Source organism: Amphiprion ocellaris, chromosome 13 (genome assembly GCF_022539595.1).
Source record: "Amphiprion ocellaris isolate individual 3 ecotype Okinawa chromosome 13, ASM2253959v1, whole genome shotgun sequence".
Classification (NCBI taxonomy): Eukaryota; Metazoa; Chordata; class Actinopteri; family Pomacentridae; genus Amphiprion; species Amphiprion ocellaris.
This window is the reverse complement of record NC_072778.1, coordinates 4,382,382-4,406,145: the sequence shown is the minus strand read 5'-3', so window position 1 is coordinate 4,406,145 and position 23,764 is coordinate 4,382,382. Positions and strand designations below refer to the sequence as shown.

General features: G+C 38.3%; 1 protein-coding gene across 3 annotated transcripts in view; it reads right to left on the bottom strand.

The window, feature by feature from the left end:
* Positions 1-23,764, bottom strand: part of htr4 (5-hydroxytryptamine receptor 4) — a 195,062-nt gene that overhangs the window by 125,321 nt on the left and 45,977 nt on the right. For all 3 annotated transcript variants that reach the window (XM_023287710.3, XM_023287694.3, XM_023287702.3), the window contains exon 2: positions 12,480-12,558. In XM_023287710.3, coding sequence (XP_023143478.1) covers positions 12,480-12,535 — 56 coding nt within the window. In that variant the 5' untranslated portion in view covers positions 12,536-12,558. The remainder of the gene's footprint in view (positions 1-12,479; positions 12,559-23,764) is intronic.

Here is a 23,764-nt window from a genome sequence, read left to right as displayed (position 1 = left end):
TTGAGTAATGTTGCTAACAGACAGACGGACAGACAGACAGACAAACCAACGCTGATCATCACATAACTCCGCCGACGTTCTGCCTCCTTGGCGGAGCAATAAATGGCGCAAGACAACATGTCTTTCACGACAGGTTTTAGGGTTCAGGTTGTTAAAGTCATTTGATTAATTGTTGGAATACAAGTAGCTTAGCTTTAGCAACATTGGCACAGCTGCAGTTATGGCCTCACTTTCCTCCACAAACTGAATGGACGTGACCTTGTTGCCGGTCGCAGCTACACCCACAGTGAGCTGCAGGAGCATGAGAGGAGATGTGTGAATGAACAGGCTGATGGAAAGCTTTTCAAGCTGTGTGCCGTTCTCTGGAAGAAAACCATCAAAGAGCAGGAGGAGGCACTGGAGGCTGAACGGGCACGTGGCTGCAGGAGCTATCAGTGACAGGTGGGATAAATCACCTTGTCAGGCATGGATGGGAGCGGGTTAGGAACACTGTATAATGGAGTGAACACACACTCTCCACCTCCTGCACATTCCCCTCCATCTGGGAGAATAACAGATTCAGGGGCTTGACAGATTTCAGTTTCATCACTGGGGAGTCTGACAGCATCTTTAGCGCGCTCCGATTCACGGATACAATCCCGTCTGAGCTTAATGGAAGCTTGTTTGTTGTTTTTATATTTTTCAGTGCGCGTGCATGCTCGGCATCATGCATCAGCAAATGCTTTTTTTTTTTTTTTTACGTGAATGGAGGATTTCTTATTGAGGTTATGTAAGCAGTTGCTGAATGAATTATTCAGTCTTTGAAAGAAAATGATGCCGTACTATGTTCCCTGCCAAGTCTGCTCTCCGCAACTCAGTCAGCGAACGGCATGAGTAGAACTTGAATGGACGGATAGAAATACAGTAAAACAGGCTTTGCTCGACTGTGCTTTGAGCCGCCGCTGGTGCAGCAGTGAGGAATCAATACGTGAAACTTGTCTGCAGACAGCTCAGGGTGATAGATAATGAATGAATCTCCGATACTATCACACCATGCATGCATACTGACAGAAAAACACAGAGTTTAGGCCAAAGAGGGCTGGACGTCACACTGTTAGCACTGGATGTAGATGTTGAGGAAGATAATAGTTTCAATGAGGAGGTGTTTCATATATTTTTTAAGAATATTGAGTTGAAAATTACTTTTTGGAATGTTTTTAATCTTTAGCCTTGAGTTTTTTCATGTTTACAGCAGTTTATTTTGTTACTAGAACCATAAAGATAGCAGATCAGATTACACTGACATGGATCATTGTGTGAATGGTCACGTGTTTTGTTTTTTTCACACTGATCTAGCTCTCTGTTCCTACAATGCAGTTCTACCTTAATTAGTGGCCTTTAGTGCCATCAGTGCCTCCACTTTCTCAGATGACTCAGGCTTCTTGGTGTCTGTAGAGAAATCATGTTGATTTTTTACTGTGCGACCACTGAGTCCAGACTTAGATACGGGATCACTTGCTGGTTTGGGGCTCTTATAGTCAAATCCAAAACTCAGAAAACCTGGTGAAGATAGAGAGTAAGATCATGGGTACCCCTGCTCCTCTAATGCCACAGGACTTGTTTATACAGGCCACCATCAGGCAAACAAACACTATTCTGTCTGACTCATCACATGTCCTGTTTCCAGAGAATGAAGTGCTGAATTCAGGCAGGAGGTACAGAGTCCCGCTGTGCAGGCTCAAATGTTTTAAACGCTCTTTTAACCTTCTCTCAATCAAACTCATTGATGAGTAGTTAGGTGTAGCTATCAAAATGAGGTAAATAAATGTTGTGCATGTAGGAATGCCTGTATGTATGTATGTATGTATGTATTGGGGTATGTGTGTATTTAAGTTTTTTATATATTACTGTAACTTATTTATATGTCAAAAATTATATGTCACATATTTTATGTTTTTTAGTAGCATGTGTACCGTCTTCTGTGTTGCAGTGCAGTTTGCTTTTTGCCTTTGTCCAAGACAAATTTGTCCCACAGGAGACAATAAAGTCAACTTTGAACTTTTAAAAATTGCTTCATACTTTTGTTGATTCCCATAGATCAATAAATCTTTGAATATACATACTATTAAACACACGATGCTTTCTTTAATAATATTTCATACATGGTTCATTCTATTTATTGCTTATTGTATGTAATTGCTGAAAAACACGATTTGTCTTTTATTGATTTTTGATCATGTTTGGGTGTTTGGTAACCAAGTTTCTGCGTTAGAAATGTTGTATTTTGTTGAGCATGAAAGTTTATTGTTAAAACAAAGCTTAGAGAGCAAGACGTAGTAGATTCTTGTTTTACTGGACATCCCATCCAATGGTCTTTTCAGCAGGACAAGTTCAAGAAGGTCATTTGTTATATAAGAAACACGTACATGAAGCAGTTAATCTTTTCCGACAGTAATTGCTGGCATTGTTATTTAAACCCCTCATTCATTCTGTCTTTCAACAATGACTGCAACTTCTCAGAAACGAACAAAGAAATGCATACGCTGAATGAACGAGCAACCAACTGACAAATTTACTGTAACAACACAAGCGAGCAGAGGCGACCTGGTCCAGCTTCGTGTTTGGTTTCACGCTGAACTTCCCTGTTGAAAGCAATCGCCCAGAAAACAGGATCTGTCATGGGACACCTGAAGCGATGCGGAGAGGGAAAGCAAACAGCAGAGCGAGGGGGAAAGCGGATTCGAGGAGACGAAAGAGAATCTCTCTTCTATCTGATCGCAGCGAGTTCAAATGACTGCATCGTATTGACTTATGGCTCCAAAGCAGCTGCCTGTTCCGGGATGATGGAGCTCAGTGGTCGCATGAACCCCCGACATGAGCTATTACATTGCAGGATGTGTTTGACGCGCAAAACAATAAAGTTAAAGATAGCTTGAGCATTTATTCTTGTTCCACAGAGTTCCAGGTGGAAGAACTGATTATGCTTGTTTCAATGTGTTTCCTACAATCTCATCTGTTAGTAAAACAGATAAAAAATGAGTAAATACTGGTCATTGACTGACAGAAAGTCTTTGACAGCTGCTAACACCATGATTAATGCACTAAAAAGCACAGACAGGAATGCAATGAAACACGCGATCTAAAACACATCCAGCTAGAGTTGGATGAAGCATAAGATACAACACATGCAGACATATCAGCTGCAATATCTGAAAATACAACTGCCTTTTTGCAGTGCTAGGGTAACTTCTGAACCTGCATTGTAAACTAAATTAGACTAACAATATGGCCAAACAGAAAAACAACCTTAACCCATTTGTGAATTAGCATGTGCCACATATCAAAAACAGACATTTTTAAAAGTTTAAGTATCATGAAATACAATACAGGATGCAAAACTAAACAGCAAAGACAATAAGACTTGCTTTAGTATGTGGTTTGCATTCCATCCCGTGTGTGCACTCAAAAAAATTATTTGTTGACTTACTCATTACAGTTTTGTCAACAATTTCCACTAAACTGAGTTGTGTTAGATCTAATTTAACAATATTATTAATGTGACAATAACTAAATTTTGTACAACCAACAACACTGCACTGAATAATTTAAACATTATCTGGTCAAGTTAGACCTAATGAGCAGGTCTGTGTTCAGCAAACTGAACTGACAAACAGAAATTCAACACAATGCTGTTTCTTTTGCCTTCATTTAATGTGTTAATACCAACATGAAGTTATTTCGTTACACCAACTTAATTCACTTACATAAATATAAATTAACTTCTGTTACTCAACTGTATTTAGTAAGACCAATTAAACCACACCTTGTAGTTCATTTAAGTTCCGACTTAAATAAGTGGCGTTTTCTTTTACTTGACTGGGTTTCACTGTTATAAAGACAGTAATTTTAAGTAGGTTTACTAAACCGGATTATGTCAACAATATCCACACAGTGCAGTTAAGTAAATCCAAATTAAAATACTTTGATTCTGTGAAAAATCACATTTATTACGAAAGAAACAAAACAGCCATTGATAACAAATTTGCGATGCGAGTACATATTACTAAATGAAATGAATGAAATACCTGTTGCAATCGAAAGTATTCATCCTCCTTAACCTGCAAGATGTCTCTGTAATGGAAATAAAATCTCAAAACATAGTGGAGCCACAGAAAGGTCACAGTGGGTATTTTTCTTTTTGATTACTTCCGTTTCATTGCCTCTCATCCAATTCATTTGGTGCACTGCCAGTTTGAGGAAACACTCACAGGAGAGATCATGTGATTCTTTAAGAGATGTGTTTAGAGCTCATTACTCATTTTAAACGTCTGATCTCTGACAGCATCCAGCTGCTGGTTGTGAGCACAGCTGCAGTCGCTCTGCCTGCTGTTGTGGTGAAGCTGTGGTTGAATATTATCCGAGCTGCTGCTGTGGTTCATCCTGTAGGGCTGTATGCATATATCCAGCTGTTTCTATATGAACATGTAGAGCTGCTTCTCAACCAGCTACAAACACCATAGTAGCTCTTTACAGCCATCACAACTATATGAGGGTGGACCTTTTGCCATTGAGCACCAGCATCGTTTTTCAGTTGATCCCAATCAGGTGAGAGCGTCTGGTGCATGGCCAGATGAAGTGCTGCATCTCTCCAGAGCGCTCCTCCATTTTTCTGCATCTGCTTCGAGTGCTTCAAGTTAAAAATCTCTGAAGTCAGAAAAGTGTTCGTGTTGTTGTTGTTGCTCATTTTCAAGAAGTGTGATTCATTAGATGTGGGCTGTGGGTATCAGCCTGAAATTGCTCACCCATTTCAGGCAGCTTTGTCTTTCTCAACAACAAAAACCTCCAAGCAGCTACTTTCCACACTGAAAGTGTCAAGTTTTGCAGAGGATTTGGATCCTGCAGTAAGAAAACCCTGCAAGTTCTTTCAGTGGATTATCCCCTAGATTGACAGTGATCACCTACCTACATGCGATCCATCATTTGCTTAGTCCCACCCACAGTGACAAACAACAAATACTATCAAGCCAGAGAGGGGTTTTTGCATTTCCTCTAAACCAGAATATGTCCTAACACATGAATCTGATCATGCTACAGATCAGCCTTTCTCTCCGGGGAAATGCAGCTGTCACTGTGAGTTAAAACCTACTGCAAGGTAACTGCAACAGGTTTGCTGCTGTTCAATGTCTCTCTGTGATTATTGATTAAAAAAAAATCTGCAAACACAGAAAGAGACCAAATAATTAGGAGAAAAACCCTCCAACTCAAAAATTCAACGCCATTAATTTTGATTTTCACTCAGCTCAAACAGCACATAATATCTGAAAATTCTACATCACCGGAAAGCCTCTAAAATGCGTGAAAACCTACATTCTCAGCAGGGTTGGATTATTTTCATTACAACTACACGTGTCATAATGTACGCGCAAATTAAAGGTGACGAATGATTGTGACAGTAAACAAGATTCGAGGCTAAATGACTTCAAACCATCTGCACATATTGGAAACGTCTCACCCTGTTGACAAGCAAAGGTGTCTTCTCTCATCGAAACCAGTTCAAAGGCTTCAGAAGAACTGGGTTATGCATTATGAGCCATGTTAGATAATAAAAATATCAGATTTCTTCGCTGCAAGGCATCAACACTGTTAATGCTCTGGTTGGAAGACTTGTATCTCTTTAATATACTGGGCATATTAAAATGAGGACATTTCACGTCCCACTAAAAACTAATTTAATTTAATTTAATTTAATTTAATTTAATTTAATTTAATTTAATTTAATTTAATTTAATTTAATTTAATTTAATTTAATTTTATCATCATCAAACAAGCTTTCCCAAAGAATGAATAGAGCAAAGCTATGTCCTCTCTTCTTTTTTTCAAATTTTCATAGCATTGTCAGTCTTGATTGAATGTCTCACTCTACCTCATGCAACCCTGTTATGCATATTATCAGGATAGGACAAATTCTTTTCATTTTTTTAAAAAAGTAAGTTTGTCCTCTTGGTCAGCAGTAACAGCTAATTAAATATCTAGGTTCTACTGCTGAGAAAAAGCTAACATTAGCATGAATTAGCAACCCTGTTACTGTGATTAGAGTAGGGTTAGCAAACAACAAATAAGACATGGAAAAAAAATGCTACTATTGATGTGTAAGCTGAGCCAATCAGGCCTTTGTTAGTTTATTACCCATTATTGATGAATATGGAGCAGAAAATTGAAAAGGAGAAGGTTTATTTTTCAAAAAATTTGAAGCCCAAAAATGTCCTCTAATTCTGGAATGAATCACATCTTTTTTTTGCATTTTAATGACAGCAGACTAACTGATCTTGAAGTAGATGCTGGTTAATGTTCTGCACTTAAACGCAATGTAATTGAACACAATTATTCCTTTCTTGTACTCTAACACACATTCAGCTGCACACTGGCATTCTCTCTCTGTTATGTCCATGTCTTTTGCTTTTATTTCACTCAGTGGATGCAACTCAGTGCCCACGCTGCCAATTTTGTGACAACAATAATAAAGACGAGCTTCAATTTCATGGTCGCATTGGTTATTTCCAAAGGCAGAATCATCAGGCAGGAAGGTGCAATTTGGAATAGAGCATAAACAGAGTTAACAACTGATTGAAATTCTGAAAATAAATAAATAAAATAACAGTGGCATGACTCAAGCTGGCTGCAAACACAATGTGTGACATGACAACTGTACGTCCTGCTCAGCTACCCAGTAAAAACTGTCAATTACCTCGAGGGATTCACACTCTAGTAGGTCAGGAGTAAAATCTCTTGTAGGAAAGTGCTCAAATACGGATCACATCTGGCACATAAACCGATATTTAAAGGTGTAACTGTGCCAAATGACCTCCAGCATGTATTCATAAAGCATAGTGCACAGTGGAGATGTATGGTAAACAAGAGATAAGACACGAGTGTGATGCCATGTGGTGCAACATGTGTGATAATGTGACAAGTTTGTGCCTAGTTTAGCAGCAGCTGCAGATAGTGTCTCCACTGATGAGGAACATGGATGAACTGTGCTTCTGCTGCTAATTTGGCATTAAAAATAATCTCTCTCCCAGTAGCGCTGCATGTTTACTAATTTATGCCTTCATCTGTGACTGAGTGTGTGTCTGTAGGATGAAACATCAAGCCGAACACATTAAATGAGACACATTACTCTCTGGACACTAAACAGCAAAGTACAGCAGTGGGTCACCCAGTGAACCATACTATGAACAAGACAAGGTTATTTCAGTTCACAGCTGAGGACCAGATTCAAATGGAACATAGGCAGAAAGACAACAAGACACTAACATTACTATTTTATTTTATTTTATTTTTTGGGGTTCCTCCCCACCGTTGCTCGTAGGGAATCTAAAGGCGACTTTGGGTTGTTTGCTTCTCTCCTCTCTGTTTATAATTCATAAAGTCTGTACCTCATGATATTAATCGCTGTGAGATGACATATGTTGTGAATTCACATGATATAAATAAAACTGAATTGGACTCAAAGACACCATACTCTCAGAATCTGGTAGCTCGTGATCCCGCCAACCTGCAGAACCCACAGTTTCGGACTGAGTCAAAAAGTGACAAAACAGTGTTTTAACTGAGTTCTAAACAAGTTACAGAAACACTGCATCTAACAGGCCTGGCTGTGTTTACCTTTCACTGTCTCTTCACCTTTCCAACTCTCACTTCACTTTTAATGGCCCCCTGGTGAGAAAAAAGTTTTCTGAATCTGAACTTCAACACAAATATGCAGGGACTGAACAGTGCAGATCCTCTGCTGGACAAACTGTCAATAATCTGCATTACAGAACCATAAAGTAACACTATCACACATCTCTCTGCACCCAAACTGTCATTTGTAAGTTACCCTCTTTGCCACCTGTAGTATCCCTAAAATATATTCCTTTACTAGGCTTGTTATGACATTGCTGTCTAGGGTCGACTGAGAGTAACAGGTGTTATTGGTTTGATAACATAATTTATTATTTAGTGACAAACGAAGGTTAGCTAAACAAAAACAAAACAACCAAACTCCTTAGACAGACTTAAACACTATAGGAACCTCCTGAACCAACAGAATGAACCAGTGTGTAGCAAGTGCCCCCAAACACACATCAATGAGAGATAATGAGCAACTTCTAATCTAAGTTAAACTGCTGCTAAATGAAGTTAGAATTTACACAAAACATGAGAGAAACCAAGAGGTTGGGTGTGTATTTATGTCCAGGTGTGGCAATAGCTGCAGTTTGTTGGAGGAGGAAACTAGGTGGTGGTCCAATCAGACATGGAGAACAACAGCAGGAGTGAGATGACTGACAGCTGGTATTCTGGATCAAACTCTTGAACTAGCTATTGCTCAGTTTAAACCGGCCATCTCCCCACACAAAGGCTACAAAAGTCCACCACAAAAGCAGAAGGCATCCGTCCACCAGGGGCCATAACAAGGCTATTACTACGATCATTCACTAGCATCTGTGCTACTGGAAATACACCCCACACACCACAGCACTTACAACCAGACAGGTCCAGAGACATGGAAAATGCATCTTTAAAGTTTTGTTCGTTGGCCTTACCATATAGTACAGTGGAGACAGACATGAAAGATGGAAAGACGAGTAGGGGAATGACATGCAGTAAATGGTCATGAGGTGGATTTGAACCCATGACCGCTGCTTCGGGGACTACAGCCCTATGGGTTGCCTGCTCAGCCAGCTGAGCTATCTGGGCACCCGGAAGTGACATCTTTACATGTCTGGTGTTTTAGAAACTTCATCTCTCAACAAAAATACCTGATGGTTGAAGAGAATCTTCAGAACTGATGCCAGCATTGCTTACATGAACTGCTGCTCTGTTGGTGTCACTTCTCCTGATATCAGTAAACATTACTCTCAACCTAAGTCATCTGAGTCTCCAGTGTGTCTCTGTGTTTGCCTCCACATCCTCTCTCGACATCACTGAACTTCTACAACAGTCTCTAAAAGCTGTTAGAACAAGGAAAGTGATCTTTTAATTCTTTATAATTTTGGCTGGACATCTGGTTTGCTATGACTTGTGCAAGACTTCTGAAATTACCTTTGCGCCCAGTAACTAGTATATCTTCCAGTTCTTCTCCCGGACAGGTGAACTGCTAACTTCTTCCCACTGTATTATCTAAACACATTGTAGTGGCTTGTTAGGTTGTGTAGGCAGATTTACCAGTTAGGTTTGTCATCTAATTCAAGTCCATGTTTGCGTCTCTGATGGGTTCCAGTTTGAAAGGGTTGAGGCGAATGCTGGAGAAGGAGGACTGTATTTTCAAGTTCTTATTTATTTATTGCCTTTGAAGGTTTTCCTCTCAAAGGTGGAGAGGACACCATGAAAATCTACTTAAGGTTGTTTTTATTGTGGTTGTATCTGTTGGTTCCTAAAAGAATGTTTACTGTCCCGCTGACCCACATGCAGCCTCTTTCCTAATTTCCCAGTGTTATGCACCAGTCTACCACCTCACATTAATGTGTGTTGTCAATCATGCAAACACATATGTAACCACGCCGCTTCACATATGTGACACGGGGCTGTATGTATGTAGGGCGCTGCGGGGGACGGCCCGACGCTGCACCATAAATCACAGCTTGCCTGTTGGAGCCGTTAGGTTTCTCTCAAAGCTGCCACCACAGAGACATGGATCCCATTCATAACACCAGAGCACAGATCTAGGTCAAGTAGCTCCATCTCATAAACAAGAGCGCAGCCTCCCACGTTAATTGCCTTGTTTTAATCCCTCCCTAAACCTACACACCATTCTACCTTCCACTAACAATAAAAGCAGGTTTTTGTGGATTATATTTGATTATGATAAGTTACTGTTGCACCTTTTGCGCATAAAAAAATGTTGATCCAGATCATTTTATCTTACTTTTGATGATGAAATTAAAGAGGAATCTAAACATATTTCTTCCTTCATCTTTCTGAATTGCTTTTGACGTGCAAAAATTAAAATCAAAACATGACAAAAACAAGATCGCAAGTTTTTAAGAAGTATCAGCGTTTAACACAACTTCTATCATGGAGGTTCAAAGGATCAAATTATATTTTCATGGTACAGTGTGTTATGAGCAACAGTATTTTCTGATCTAATCTGTTTGTTTGATGGTTGTACAGAAAGATTTAATCTTTTAATCCCACTGAACACACAGTAGCATTGAACTAACTCGGACATGTTAGACCAGCTAAGTAGACAACACATTTAAAAATCTAATGAGATCTTTGTAAAGCCAAGAAGCATTGAATCATTTAACCCTCTGAACCTCATGATGTTTCTGAGGTAGGTTTAGCTCATGGTGTATTTTTCCATCTCTCTTATTATTATTATTATTATTACTACTACTACAACTAATAATAATAATAATAATAATAATAATAATAATAATAATAACAACAATAATAATAATAATTTTGTAAATTTTTGTACATAATTTAATTTGAGTAAAAAGTTTATTTTGTGGCAAATTTTTAGAAAAAAATGTCTAAAATAAAGTGATTTTGATTATCACAATTTAAGTTAAATTAAATTTCCAATGGTACATGTCCCAAATAGGCAGTTCAAGGACCATCTGAAAGTTAAAAATCCAACAGCCCTTCTCTGTTTTTAGGGATTCCAGCTGTGATAAATGGTGTATTTAGATATTTGTTTGAGAACATAATGTCACTCAAACTTGCAGATGGCTTTTGGAGTACAGAGGGTCAAACACACCTTTCTTTGTTGCTTTAGAAAGAGGGCTGTTGTTGCCCAGATAGCAACAGGTGGGTATCTGAATATAAAAAAAACATACAATAAACTAAAGGTTTTTATGCTAAACCAGCCTCTGACAGAAACCGTGAAGACCAAAATGTCCACAATCGGTTGATGTCTGTTTCTATTGAGTTAATACTAAATATATTCTGTGTGCTGCTTTCTGCAGTTGCATGTTTCTGCGCTCCTCTCTCTGCACACTTGAAGAAGTGTACGTCTGCCTTTTTATCTGCATCTCTTTCACTCTATGAATCATTCTTCTCTTTTATCATCAATCCGCGGGTCGGTGAGTGGAAGCTGGAGAAAAGCAGCCCAAGTACGCCTTCACAGTGATGATTTAAGGAGAACTCTCATCTCTTTCTCTCACCCTCCAGGCAAAAGGACGTTAACCAAGCAGAGGAAACTATAAAAGGACTCTTTCTACATTCTAAAGCAAAAAAAAAAAAGGAAAAAAAATCAGAGGGAGGGAAAAGACCACCCAACAGTTTCAGCCATTTTAGTCAAACCAACAAGCCTGAAGGCAAGACAACTACAGAGGCAGCGAGTGGCGCAGCAGAAATCCCACGCTGTCTATTGTTTCCTCAGCTGAACCAAATATCTGAAGATGAGATGCCCTCGAAGCAGGAAGCAGAGCTGCTGATTAATATGTGATCTGCAGGTTCTTAGAGACTTTTGAGGTTTATTACTCAGTGGAGCGGTAATGTCTGATATTTTCCTCGAAGTAAAGACATTTACAGAGCAGAACTGAGTGTGTGTGGATGCAAATATCACACAGAGGAGCTGTGACTGCAGGTGATGTCAGATTGGGTTTTTTGTATAATGGGATCATGAGAGCATTTAGTTGCAATGGTTTGGCTAATCATGGTTTAAAACTGTAAAATCTGATGCATTTCCAGAGCCACAAGCAAGAATGACCGATAACATTCAGTAAAAACCAACAAAACACGAAGAACTGGTTAGAGTCACAACTAGATGTAGGGAAAAAAAAGAGTATTTATTACTGTTTGAACCATCACTATGTTCTTTTCACATTAAATGCTTCAAAAACACATTTAAGAGACTAGAATTTGACCTTGTTGTCTTTGAATAAATGTTCCTGATCCATAAATGGGTAATCTGTCTTATCTTTTTTCCTTTTTGCTTTAGGTGTTTAGGTGTGAGATGCATTTGTCAATGCTAAACAAAGTTGGTAGATCCCATGGCAGGAAGACATATGTTCTAACCATCTGTTAGACAGTGTTTGTGTAATTATTCTCACTGCCAGAAGACAGACGCAAAAGTTCCACAATGAAGGTTTAAGAGCAAATTATCAGCAAAAACTTCCAGAACTGCCAACTTTAGATGAGTGGTTACGTTTTAAGCTAATGGGAAGTAAATATTGGGGTGGCTGTGGATGAGCGGGTTGCCCACTAAATGTAAGGTTTCTGGTTCGATGCTCCACCTACTCTGCATGCCGAAGTGTCCTTGGGCAAGACACTGAACCTGAAGCTGTTCCCAAAAGCAACCCCTTGCATTAAAACATGTGAATGAAGGAAAAGCACATTTTAAAGTGCTTTCAGTGCCAATAAAGTGGAAAAATGTCCAAAGTTCTATTTTGAGAAACTGTCTAGAAAGGGGATCTTTTTACGTGTTGTGTATCAAGGAGTGCGACCATTGTCAGGAAGCATTAAATCAGAAATACAGTGATTATGCTGGAGAAAAGTTGATTAATTCTCACCTCTCACTGACAAGCTCCTCCATCACCGGCATCTGGCCTGCAGCGCTGACATTCATGTAACCATAAATGCAGAGAGTCCCTGCAGAGAGAAGATGGGAATTAACAAACTGATCAAATCATTAATATATTATTAAAGAGTGAACGTTTTTACACAATTAACAAACAACATTACATTAACATAAAGTGGTTTAACTCAATCAGGATTAAAATGCAACAATTTTCTTTGACTTTTGAAATCTACTGCCAACTGACCCGGCACTGTGTGAACCGTCGCAGTTTCAGACTAGCATCCCACCAAGGCAACGACTTTCATATATAACCAGATGTAACACACTTCAGTTGAGCTAATCAGCAGCTGAAGATCAATTTATCCTTATTTTGATTTTCCACACCCTCCTGTAAAAACCACAGAGCTGTAACTGATGTAAAATGGGAAGTATCTGTAACAGCAGTGGTATCTTGAAACTTCAGTGTATCATATACCTTATTACATATTTGTCATTACTACATTGCAACAGAAGTATTCATGAGTACTTGGATCAGTACCTACAGATACATAAGCACAAATGCACAATTAGAAGATACAAATGAGGCAAACGGATCGGTTCCACTATTTTGACAAATATTGGCATATTTTCCAATGACAATCTGTTTAAATCTTCCTAAAGCCACTATACAATGGACCACCACTGTCCACCTAAACCCCTGGGTGGACCCTGATGCAGCAAACTGTATGGTATGGTTTCTGGAAAATCGCTCCTACAAAGGGGGTTCTGCAAAGAACAACTGCATGAAAATATGGTAGTGTGTTACAGTTTCCTAAAATGCATCACTGTGAGCTGATATTTGATATACTCTGTTGTTTAAAACACCCATTAAATGCAAAACTTTTGGGACTGCATCTTGCACAACTGTGACACAATTCCAATGACAAAATCTGTCCACAGACATACACTACTGTTCAAAAGTTTGGAGTCACTTAGAAATGCCCTCATTTTTGAAAGAAAAGCAGTGTTTTTCAATGAAGATAACATTAAATGAATCAGAAATCCAGTGTAGACATTGTTAATGTGGTAAATGACTATTCTAGCTGGAAACAGCTGATTCTTAATGGAATATCTCCATAGAGGTACAGAGGAACATTTCCAGCAACCATCACTCCTGTGTTCTAATGCTACATTGTGTTAGCTAATGGTGTTGAAAGGCTAATTGATGATTAGAAAACCCTTGTGTAATTATGTTAGCACGTGAATAAAAGTGTGCGTTTTCATGGAAAACACGAAATTGTCTGGATGACTCCAAACTTTTGATCTGCCAAAGTACTAAAATCCATCTCTGTGTTTTTTTGCTATCATGACACCAACATACAGACTTTAAAGGTAAACATGTTATACTAATATACTATCATGGTTGGTAACAAGTTTTGTACTTTGGAACACACATGAGTTTTGTAGTATTTTGACCTGTTATTCTATATAAAATCCAGTTTTATATGTAACGCAATCTTTAGGGCTTAAAGTTTAGTGTTAATTAGCAAAGCAAACATAAACACATGCCTAAAATGGAGTCAATCCTGGTTGGTGAGGAGAAAGAAGCACTGTATTGTGGCATGACATAACTGCTCACGCTCATTCCTCTCATGCTGAAATCAACAAAAGCAGGCCTTTCTGTGCAACGACTGCAAATTTCCACTGACGTTCAGGTGGGATGCTGAAGGTGGACAGTGAAGGTCAGAAAATCCAGAAAGACGCCGAGGAGCATCGTGACCTGCAGATTTACCCCCTGAATAATACAACTCATTAAGCATACGAGCAGCTGTCAGAAGCAGTTCATCATGTGCACATTTAGAGCTGGCATCACTCTGCACAAAGCCAACAGCATGATGAACAAAATCCTCATGTTATCTATATTAGAAATGATCATAAAAATCACTCAGCTTAAAGCCAAACAAACAATAAATGGTTCAACAGGCTGATTAAACTTTTTTTTTTTTTAATCTTATAACACAAACAAAAAACAAGAAGCCAAAACAAGAGTTTATTTTTTCTCTCTAGTTGTGCTAATAACACAAAGTAATTCCACTTTTGTGCCTTTTGCATCCAGAACAGAGCTGGTGCACATAATCTTCTTACACAACACAGACTAAACATTAAGTCGTGTAAACATTGACTTACACTGCATGATGGCATGTTGGATTACTGTGCAACAGATGGCATGTGGTAACCCCCACACACTGAAGTTACAATTATAGAGATTAATCATTCTACAGTAGTTACAGCCATGCAGAAGACTGCAGGCATCGCCAGAAAGTTTGTACCTGTCTGATGCCTTCCATTTTCTATTTCTATTCTATATGCATTTGAGAAAATGTTTCAGCTAGAATTGGGGCTAATTCTACTCACCAACAGTTGCATTACACATAAACAAATAGGATGCGGATTAAGGATGCAAGCCTCCTTAAAAAACTACCAAAATGGCTCCCATGTGCTATCTTTATCTATAATTAGGTAATATATTCATGACTGCCTATTAGATCAGTTACTATTGTTGTCATTATTATTATTATTGCTGATCTTGTTGTTGTTGCTGTTGTTGTTATTGTTGCTGTTGTTGTTATTGTTTTTGCTGTTGCTTCTGTTGTTGTTGCTATTATTGTTAGTATAGTTGCTGCTGTTATTAATGTCGTTGTTGTTGCTGTTGTTGATACGGTTGTTGTTGTAGTTGTTGCTGTTGTTGTTGCGGTTATTGTTGTTGCTGCTGTTTCTGCTGTTGTTGACGTTATTGTTGTTATATCTGCTGTTAGTGTTATTGTTGTCATTATTGATATGGGTGTTGTTGATGTTATTATTGTTGCTGTTGTAGGTGCTGATGTTTCCGTAATTGTTGCTGTTATTGTTACTATTGTTATTATTATTGTTGTTGTTGCCGTTATTATTGCTGTTGTTGGATATTATAGTTAATTATATTTAGGAATACCTCTCGATAACGGTTTTAAATAAATTTGAGATGCACAAAAACCCACTTTTTGGATGTTGAGGGAACAAAATTGACAATTCTTAACACACTAGTTGGCTTCCATTGTTCACCTTGCTAATATGAAGAGATCAGACGTAGAGATTCCTGGAAATATTAGAGGTCAGCCGCTCAGACTAGTGGAGCACAATGATATATGAAAGTGTCTTTGTGAATAATCCTCAGGAAATATGCTATACGCTGTACGCGCCTGCTGGAAGGAGTTATACTCAAATGCATACACTGTGATCTCAGAATAAAGGAGGTGACCTTAATCGGTTGTGAATACATCAGCGTGTGTGTGTATGTGTAGTGTAGCATATCTGGTATCCATCATCTTACATAAAAAAGTCACAAAAGGCTGCATACACACACAAAAAAACTGGCTAATCCATCAAATGTACCAAACTCAAACAAGCACGAATGTTTGTATGTTCTGACTGACTGTCCTCCAAAAGGCACAGAGTCTATTCTGATGTGAAAAGAGCAGAATGCACACACATCTACTGTAAGCTTCCTTGGATTGCAGAGGGTTAAACTCCTATATATAGACAGGATGGATGCTGGCTTAAAAAGCATACAACAGCAGAGCACATTATATCGATGGCATTGTATATTAAATCTATCCTGAGACTCAGAAAATGAAATTCCTGTCCTTAATACCCTGACATCAAACGGGGAAAACATCGTGTACAGTATGAGATTTGTTATCTAAGCCTAATACATCAATGAGGACTTCATGAACTCATTGTTAGTCATTTGTACCCATATATGAAGTAAAAGGTCTGTAGAATTTAACCTTATGAAATGTCTCAGGGAGTCTAGATGAATGCACTGCATTAAGGCCACCAACACCCAAGCAGACAGGAACATGTTCACTGGCAATGTGTCACACATACTGTACATAGATGCAGTGAGTTGTGGCCACTGTTAGGACTGCATCCAGGTTGAATCTGGCTCCACTGTAGCACAAAATCTCCTCACAAAGACAGTATTTCCCCCGTGTCCCCTGAATAAATCGGGCAGCTGTCTGCTTGGCAAACGCTGAAGGTAACACATTCTGGTGTTTTAAAGGGGCCCATTTAATTCTTTTTAGAGGAAAGTTGTATGAGTTGGCAGTAGTGATTGAACAATTCAATGAAATATTAGTGAAACTGCAATATGGCCAAGTCCAAAATCCAAATTATTAGTAATAGACTTAGACTTTATTGTCATCCAGTGTACAACAAGTGCACACACAATGAAATTCTGTTGCAATTAGCGGGGTACAGATTTTGTGTTAAAAATATAAAAGCATATATTAAAATATATCAAAATATACAGCAGCAAAAACGCTAAAAGGTGCAATAGTGAAAAATAGTAAAAGTGGTGCAAAGCAGCAGCGCAAAAAAATTGTTTGTATATAATAAGAAAGTAATTGAAGAGGTATGGAAGAATGCACAAAAGACATAGATGTTACAAAAAATTCCATTATATAAAAAAAGAATAACAAGTTTATTTAAATAGCACCCTTAAGAATATCGCTCACAAGGTGCTTTGACAGTCAAAACATGCAAACACAGACAATGAACGACATCATACCAAAGAAATGGGCAGCTAAAATGAAAATAAAACAAGAGAGAACATATAAAATAAATAGGACTTAATACAGAATAGACCAATAAAACTAATTAAAGCTAAAAGCAAACCTCATAAAAGCAAGTCTATAAAAGTGGGTTTTAAGAAGTGATTTAAAAATAAAGTTAGTGAGTCTGCAAGCCTTATCTCCTCAGGCAGCTTGTTCCAAAGTCGAGGTGCCCTGATGGCGAAAGCTCAGTCCCCCTTAGATTTAAGTCTATATATGAAGCATGATGTTTTATAGAGATGACCCAGCCAACAAATCACATTCTCCAGGTTCATCATTCAATCATTTTTGCATTTCTTTGCACCATAGTTGTCAGAAGTTGTTCGCTTGCTTGAAAAATGCTATTCACTGACTAGCATTATTTTCTCATTTTCTAATCAGCAGAAGTAATTAGATGCACTAATCATTTATGTCAGTAACTGAATCCTGCCTGCAACAACTTCTAAATCCTCCACAGACACAGAACATCCTCTGCATGCAACTGCATTAGGTTTATCCAAAGCTAGCAAGTAATATTAATGCCACTGCTGTAGGTTTTATTAGATTCCTCTCAAATGAACACTGATGCAACCTAATTTTAAGGAAAATCGACTTGAAGTTTCCATTTTTTCCAACGTAATAATTTCCTTCACTCAAATGGAAAATTCAAAACATGACAATCATTAGATTTACCGCTCTTTCCTTTTCATTGCTCTGTGACTCTACTTGAAGAAAATAACAGTTGAATATCATGCCATGAGACACGCAGTGCTAAAGGAGCAGTAAACTGATTTTGATGCTTCGCTGAATTTGAAATACAAGTTAAAAGGGACTAAGCATAATTTTAACTTGATAAAACCCACAAAAGTAAACTCCTTTCACCAGAACAGATCTATTCAAAACAGCAAAGATAGTATTAGTAACGTTTATACTATTTTACAGTGATGTAACAGAGACACAAACATGAATTTACCCAGTGTGAAGCGAATGCATCAAACCAGTCAACATCTATCCTCTCATTCCGACTGTCCATGTCATTTATTCTACATGGTCCATTGCATGCCACAACAAAAACAGAAATGCATCATCTATGATCATACTTGATCATCCAAGAAGAAGATCCATGCCTTTCTCCAGAATATTCAGTTTCCCTCCATTCAACGGCAAGAAATCTCTGCAGAACAGAAACACGGCTGCATTGTGTCACTTTCAATGGTGCCATTATGTAGACAAAATGTTGGAAAACTGCATCATTTTGAATATATGTCACCGTAAGAGCTCTTGTTTCTCGTTCCAATTTCTTACAAGATCATTTTTCTTGATACAGACATTTTAACACTGCTGTTTCCCTACCTATTAATAAAACTGGAGCATGTTGTCGCCTCCAAATGCAATCACTAAGAACATCCATGTAGAAGAAATCAGCTCACATGGTGACATAAGTACAAATTATTGGCCATTTTCCCACCGTACTACTACGCGCACACAATGCAGGTCATGGCACTGGTATAACGGAGCGTTCATTAATCCATAACACATTATTATATCGTCATCATAACACTGTGTTTTGCCATCAGTCTGGAATCTCCCTGACCCTCACCTCCAGGTCGCGCCGGGCCTGCTGGCTGTTCTATAACAGACACAGTCGGGGAGGTGAGGTGAGCTGAACGCATGACAGAGCTAATGGGTGAGGCTGCTGAGAGGGTTTACTGGAGTGTGTCAGCTCTCATCCAGTCACACAGAGCGGAGGGAGGCAGAAACACATGGAAAATTAAGATGGTGGGAAAAACTGATGGAGCAAAGTGAAAGAAAATGGAAGGTGATCGCAGAAAAAATGAAGAGGGAATGCGGAGATACACTACCGTTCAAAAGTTTGGAGTCACCCAGACAATTTCATGTTTTCCATGAAAACTCACATTTTTATCCATGTGCTAACATAACTGCACAAGGGTTTTCTAATCATCAATTAGCTTTTCAGCACCATTAGCTAACACAGTGTACCATTACAACACAGGAGTGTTCATCAATACAAGATCTTGGTGAATAATTCATGCATCTCTGGACAGAAATAAATGCTGTGACATTGCAGAAGCTTATTGAAACGATGCCACAGCGAATGAAGGCCATACTCACAGCTAAAGGCAGTCCAACAAAATATTAGTAGTGTGCAACTTTTTTTGGGTAAGGCAGTGTACATATTCCATTAAAAATCAACAGTTTCCAGCTAGAATAGTCATTTACCACGTAAACAATGTCTAGACTGTACTTCTGATGAATTAAATGTTATCTTCTTTGAATAAAAAATGCTTTTCTTTTAAAAAAAAATAAGGACATTGCTAAGTGACCCCAAACTTTTGAATGGTAGTATATACTAAACTGCTGTGTTTCTGTGCACTGACAGTTTCTTAATGTAGCGGCTTTGGAATGAATGAAAACATCCACGATGAGACTTGCTGTTAAGATGCCTGGCATTACTGCTGAAGCTTGCAAACATTTAAAAGTTTGGCCTTGTCGGTATTGTGGGCACCTTTTGATATCAGCAGAAGTCGAGGCAACAAGCTGAGGCAGAGGAGCCAGAAAAGCCCCCGTGGTTTATCGCTGGCAGACTGCTGAAGCAGTGGGCGGGACATCACAAATGGACAAAAATATTCTGCTAAGAGGTTTATTCATAGCGACATGAATGGGAGACTCCGCTGCAGAAGTGCATCATGACACTTTAACACCGACAGTTCAGTCAAAGGTCCGGTTAATGTACATAAATGCAAACGCAGCCATCGATAATATGCTTACTGTGTTGAAGTCAAATGGCTATCAGTGCTAATAGGGCTGAAGTCTGTTTAGTGTGTGTCTGGGTTTCCCTGCAGTCATTACAAAGCAGCTGACGGAGCGTTCCTGAATGCAGAGTTCAGCCACCAGCTGCCTCCGTTTTGGAAAGGAGTCTAAATGGACTCCTGCCAGTTGATGCAAAACTCCCATCCTGGGACTCCATGAAGCCCAGTCTGCTCTACCTGCTTCTGCTTTTACTCTAACTCAAAGTTTAGCAAACTACCTGCAGCAATCTGTTGAAGGCAATGCAAGCAACCTGTTTCCATCATTGTTTGGAGGCTGCAAGGAATATTTCCTGTTGGACTTAGATGACTTTATCAATCCATGGAGGGAAATCAAGTTTAAACACTAAATAATTCTAGTGTTTAATGGGTTTTTATTGGATGGTTTTATGAATGTTTTTTTAATGAATGTTTTTATATTGATTGTCTAACATGTTATGTGTTTTTTTTCTATTAATATTCATTTATTTGTGCACTTTAAGAACTGCATTTTCAATTTTGTTGTTCTCATACAATGGAAAAAAGACACTGATTCTGAAGTTGCTACAGCAGCATGGACATTCAATGAAGGAGTAAATAATAAGACAACACAGAATATTAGGGCATAAAGTGAAGGTAAAATAAAATAGGACATGATAAAATCAAATAAATAATGTTCAAAAACAGAAAATATAATGTAGAAAAAATCTACAGAATATAGAAGAGTATATTTATATATTGCCCATTTATATACTACAGTATTATTTAAAAGTACACAGAAATGACCCAAATATGCTGCTGTTAGTGTTGCCCTCATAAACTCTCACATAACTTTTGATGACACACATTGACTTGAGAAAAACCTGTGGAAGAGTTAATCTTTATTTGATTCCATTTCTGGTATTTGTTAGTTTTGACGTTCAGTTTGATCAAAAATTTCATTTCAACAGTCTAAATTACTGATGTTATATCTAATATATTACGCATATTTAGTAACATAATTTTAGAGTTTTACTCTAATATAATTCATCTTATATCCAACTGTTTCATTAAATCTGAAACAGTTTCATAACTGAAGCTAATACGAGGCTTTGAGAAGGAGAAAAAGTGTTAAAGAATTGGATATCATGTTTAAAGATCTTGCCTCTCTTTCCAGTGAACTATTTCAGGTTTTTTTGGGTTTTTTTTTACATTTTAGATCCACAGAGCTTGAACACGAAACTCCTTGTCTGGTTGAGCTTTCTTCAGTGCACATAAATTGAACAAATATAGTACACAAATGGCTGTGTAAAAGATAAGTTAAATGCACTTTTCTATCTCTGTTACGTTACAAAACTATTAAACTGTCATTATTGGAGGATGAATGGTGCTAAAGTTGAAATGTCTAAGTGGTGAAATAACACCGTGAGCTAACTATGATAAAGCTGTGTTTCTTTGCTGCCCACAGGTGATTTTCTGATGGGATCGACCATTTTTCTGCTGCATTTGATGCATCTCCAAAGTGGAAAGGCAGATTACATTGACATTTTGCATGTTCAGTGCACAAAGTGGAATAAAACAAGACTCCCTCTAGCTGAGGTTAGCTGTGAAGAAACTTTAACAGTCATAAAATATCAAACACAGAACGCACACAGTGTTGAACGCTTGAATAACGGTGTCAACACTGCTCCATTTTCAAGCAAATGCAAGCAAGTTGTCATTGAATGCAGCATAATTCATTGTAACAAATGGAGCTGGTGTCTGTCAGTCATTTCTGTTCAGGACATGAGTTGGACCTTGAAGTGGTCTAAGTATGAGCTGATACGAAAAAAAGAATAAAACACAACACCTGTTTGGGACAAAATACATACAGTGACAATAGATTTTTTCCAGTTTTATAAGAGAAAGACCAAACTAAGCTACGACTGTGCACATGCAAAGTGCACAGGAAGGTCACATCTGAATATTGAAGACACAATGTAGTATGAAGGTGGAAGAAAATGTGAGCGAGGCAAACTAATAGAAGATGGAAAATGTGAGTGAGCAGAAATAGCAGCGATGGCAGACAACTGCAGACTGACTGACGGGACCGTGGTGGGGGTGGAGGGCTCGTCTGTGTTTGTTAAACTGTGTGGTGGAGTCGGTTCAGGTCTCCTGAGGTTCAGCCAAAGGTTTCCAGTCAAGGTGGGGGTAATCATCAAAACTATGCTCCTGTGTGCCAGAGATACAGTCTGCCTCAGCACAGCAGCCTCCTGGAGGTAATAAAACAAGCCGTGGTGCAAACAAGCGAGGGAGTCTTCTATTTATATGTAGATGTATATTTATATATATATATACACATAAACACACTAAAATATGTTGAATATTACTTCCTTTAATCTGCAGAGCCCAAACGCCACACATGAATCTCTACTATTCAGTCTACCTTGAGCCTGCAGTGATGTCAAACCTTCTTTATTCTAGTGGATTACAACCATTCTGTTTGTTTACTCCACTACAGAAAATCCAGTTAAGCTCCTTCACTTTATTTCATTGGATGTCATATTTCTATTCTGCTGCTGTAACTGAATTTTGGCCTCAGTTAGGTACTTCAATTACTGCAGAGAGACACAGCCGATAAGTGGACAGAAGGTCAGTGGAGATTTATTTATGTGTTATTTACAGAACTTGATAACATAAAACTGAACTGTTTTACTGGACGATACATTCAGTTGAGGTCACTGACATCCAGCTTTTAGCACTAGTCATCGTCTGCCAAAAATAAATATTAGGCGAAAGACGATGAGATGAAAGTTTAATGATCCTCAAGGATGAACGCCGTTATTACAAAGTTTTAATACAGAAGAAGTTAAAGTAAACGGTGACATAAAAACAGTGTAGCTGTACGTAACTGAAATAGACAAGATGACACATGCATTTATGCACACACACAGTCGACCTTTCAGCTGGCTCCATATGTACTAATGCACATCCACCTGGGAAACACACTTTATCTGGTCAGAGGGCTTAAACGCCAATGCAAGCTGAACTAATGGTTTAACCGTGGGGAACGGATGGCACCACGCCAGAATGTTAAAGTGTAGCTGTAACTGGCCAGCGATGTTTGTGACTGCCAGATCACACAAATCAAGTCCACATCGCAATATACACTACCGTTCAAAAGTTTGGGGTCACCCAGGCAATCTCATGTTTTCCATGAGAATTCACACTTTTATTCATGTGCTAACATAACTGCACAAAGGTAATCATCAATGAGTCTTTCAACACCATTAGCTAACACAATGTAGCATTAGAACACAGGAGTGATGGTTGCTGGAAATGCTCCTCTGTACCCCTATGGAGATATTCCATTAAAAATCAGCTGTTTCCAGCTAGATTAGTCATTTACCACATTAACAATGTCTACACTGGATTTCTGATTAATTTAAGGTTATCTTCATTAAAAAAAAAAAAAAACTGCTTTACTTTTTAAAATAAAGACATTTCCACAAGACAAGGACATTTCTAAGTGGCCCCAAATTTTTGAACGATAGTGTACATGAACACTAAAGCGAGCCATCAAAACAAGATGTAATCTAAACTTTAAAACACAAGTAGAGCCAGTCATCAAAACCTCTATTCACTCTTTAGTTGCAGTTTCTCCAGTGTACCAACTTTTCTCTGGGCTTCTGACAAAACAAAACAGTCTTTTTGAGAAAATAACATGCTGTTTCATTGATAATGATGATATTAGTTAATAGTTAAGGTCAAAATATCTTCATATTCCAGAACATACTTTCTATTAGAGGCAGACATGTTGGGAGGGAAGCAGGGTTACATCATCCTCATATTCAGACCTTGTACATTTGTCTGCCCCCACATAAACATAAAATAAGCAGACAACT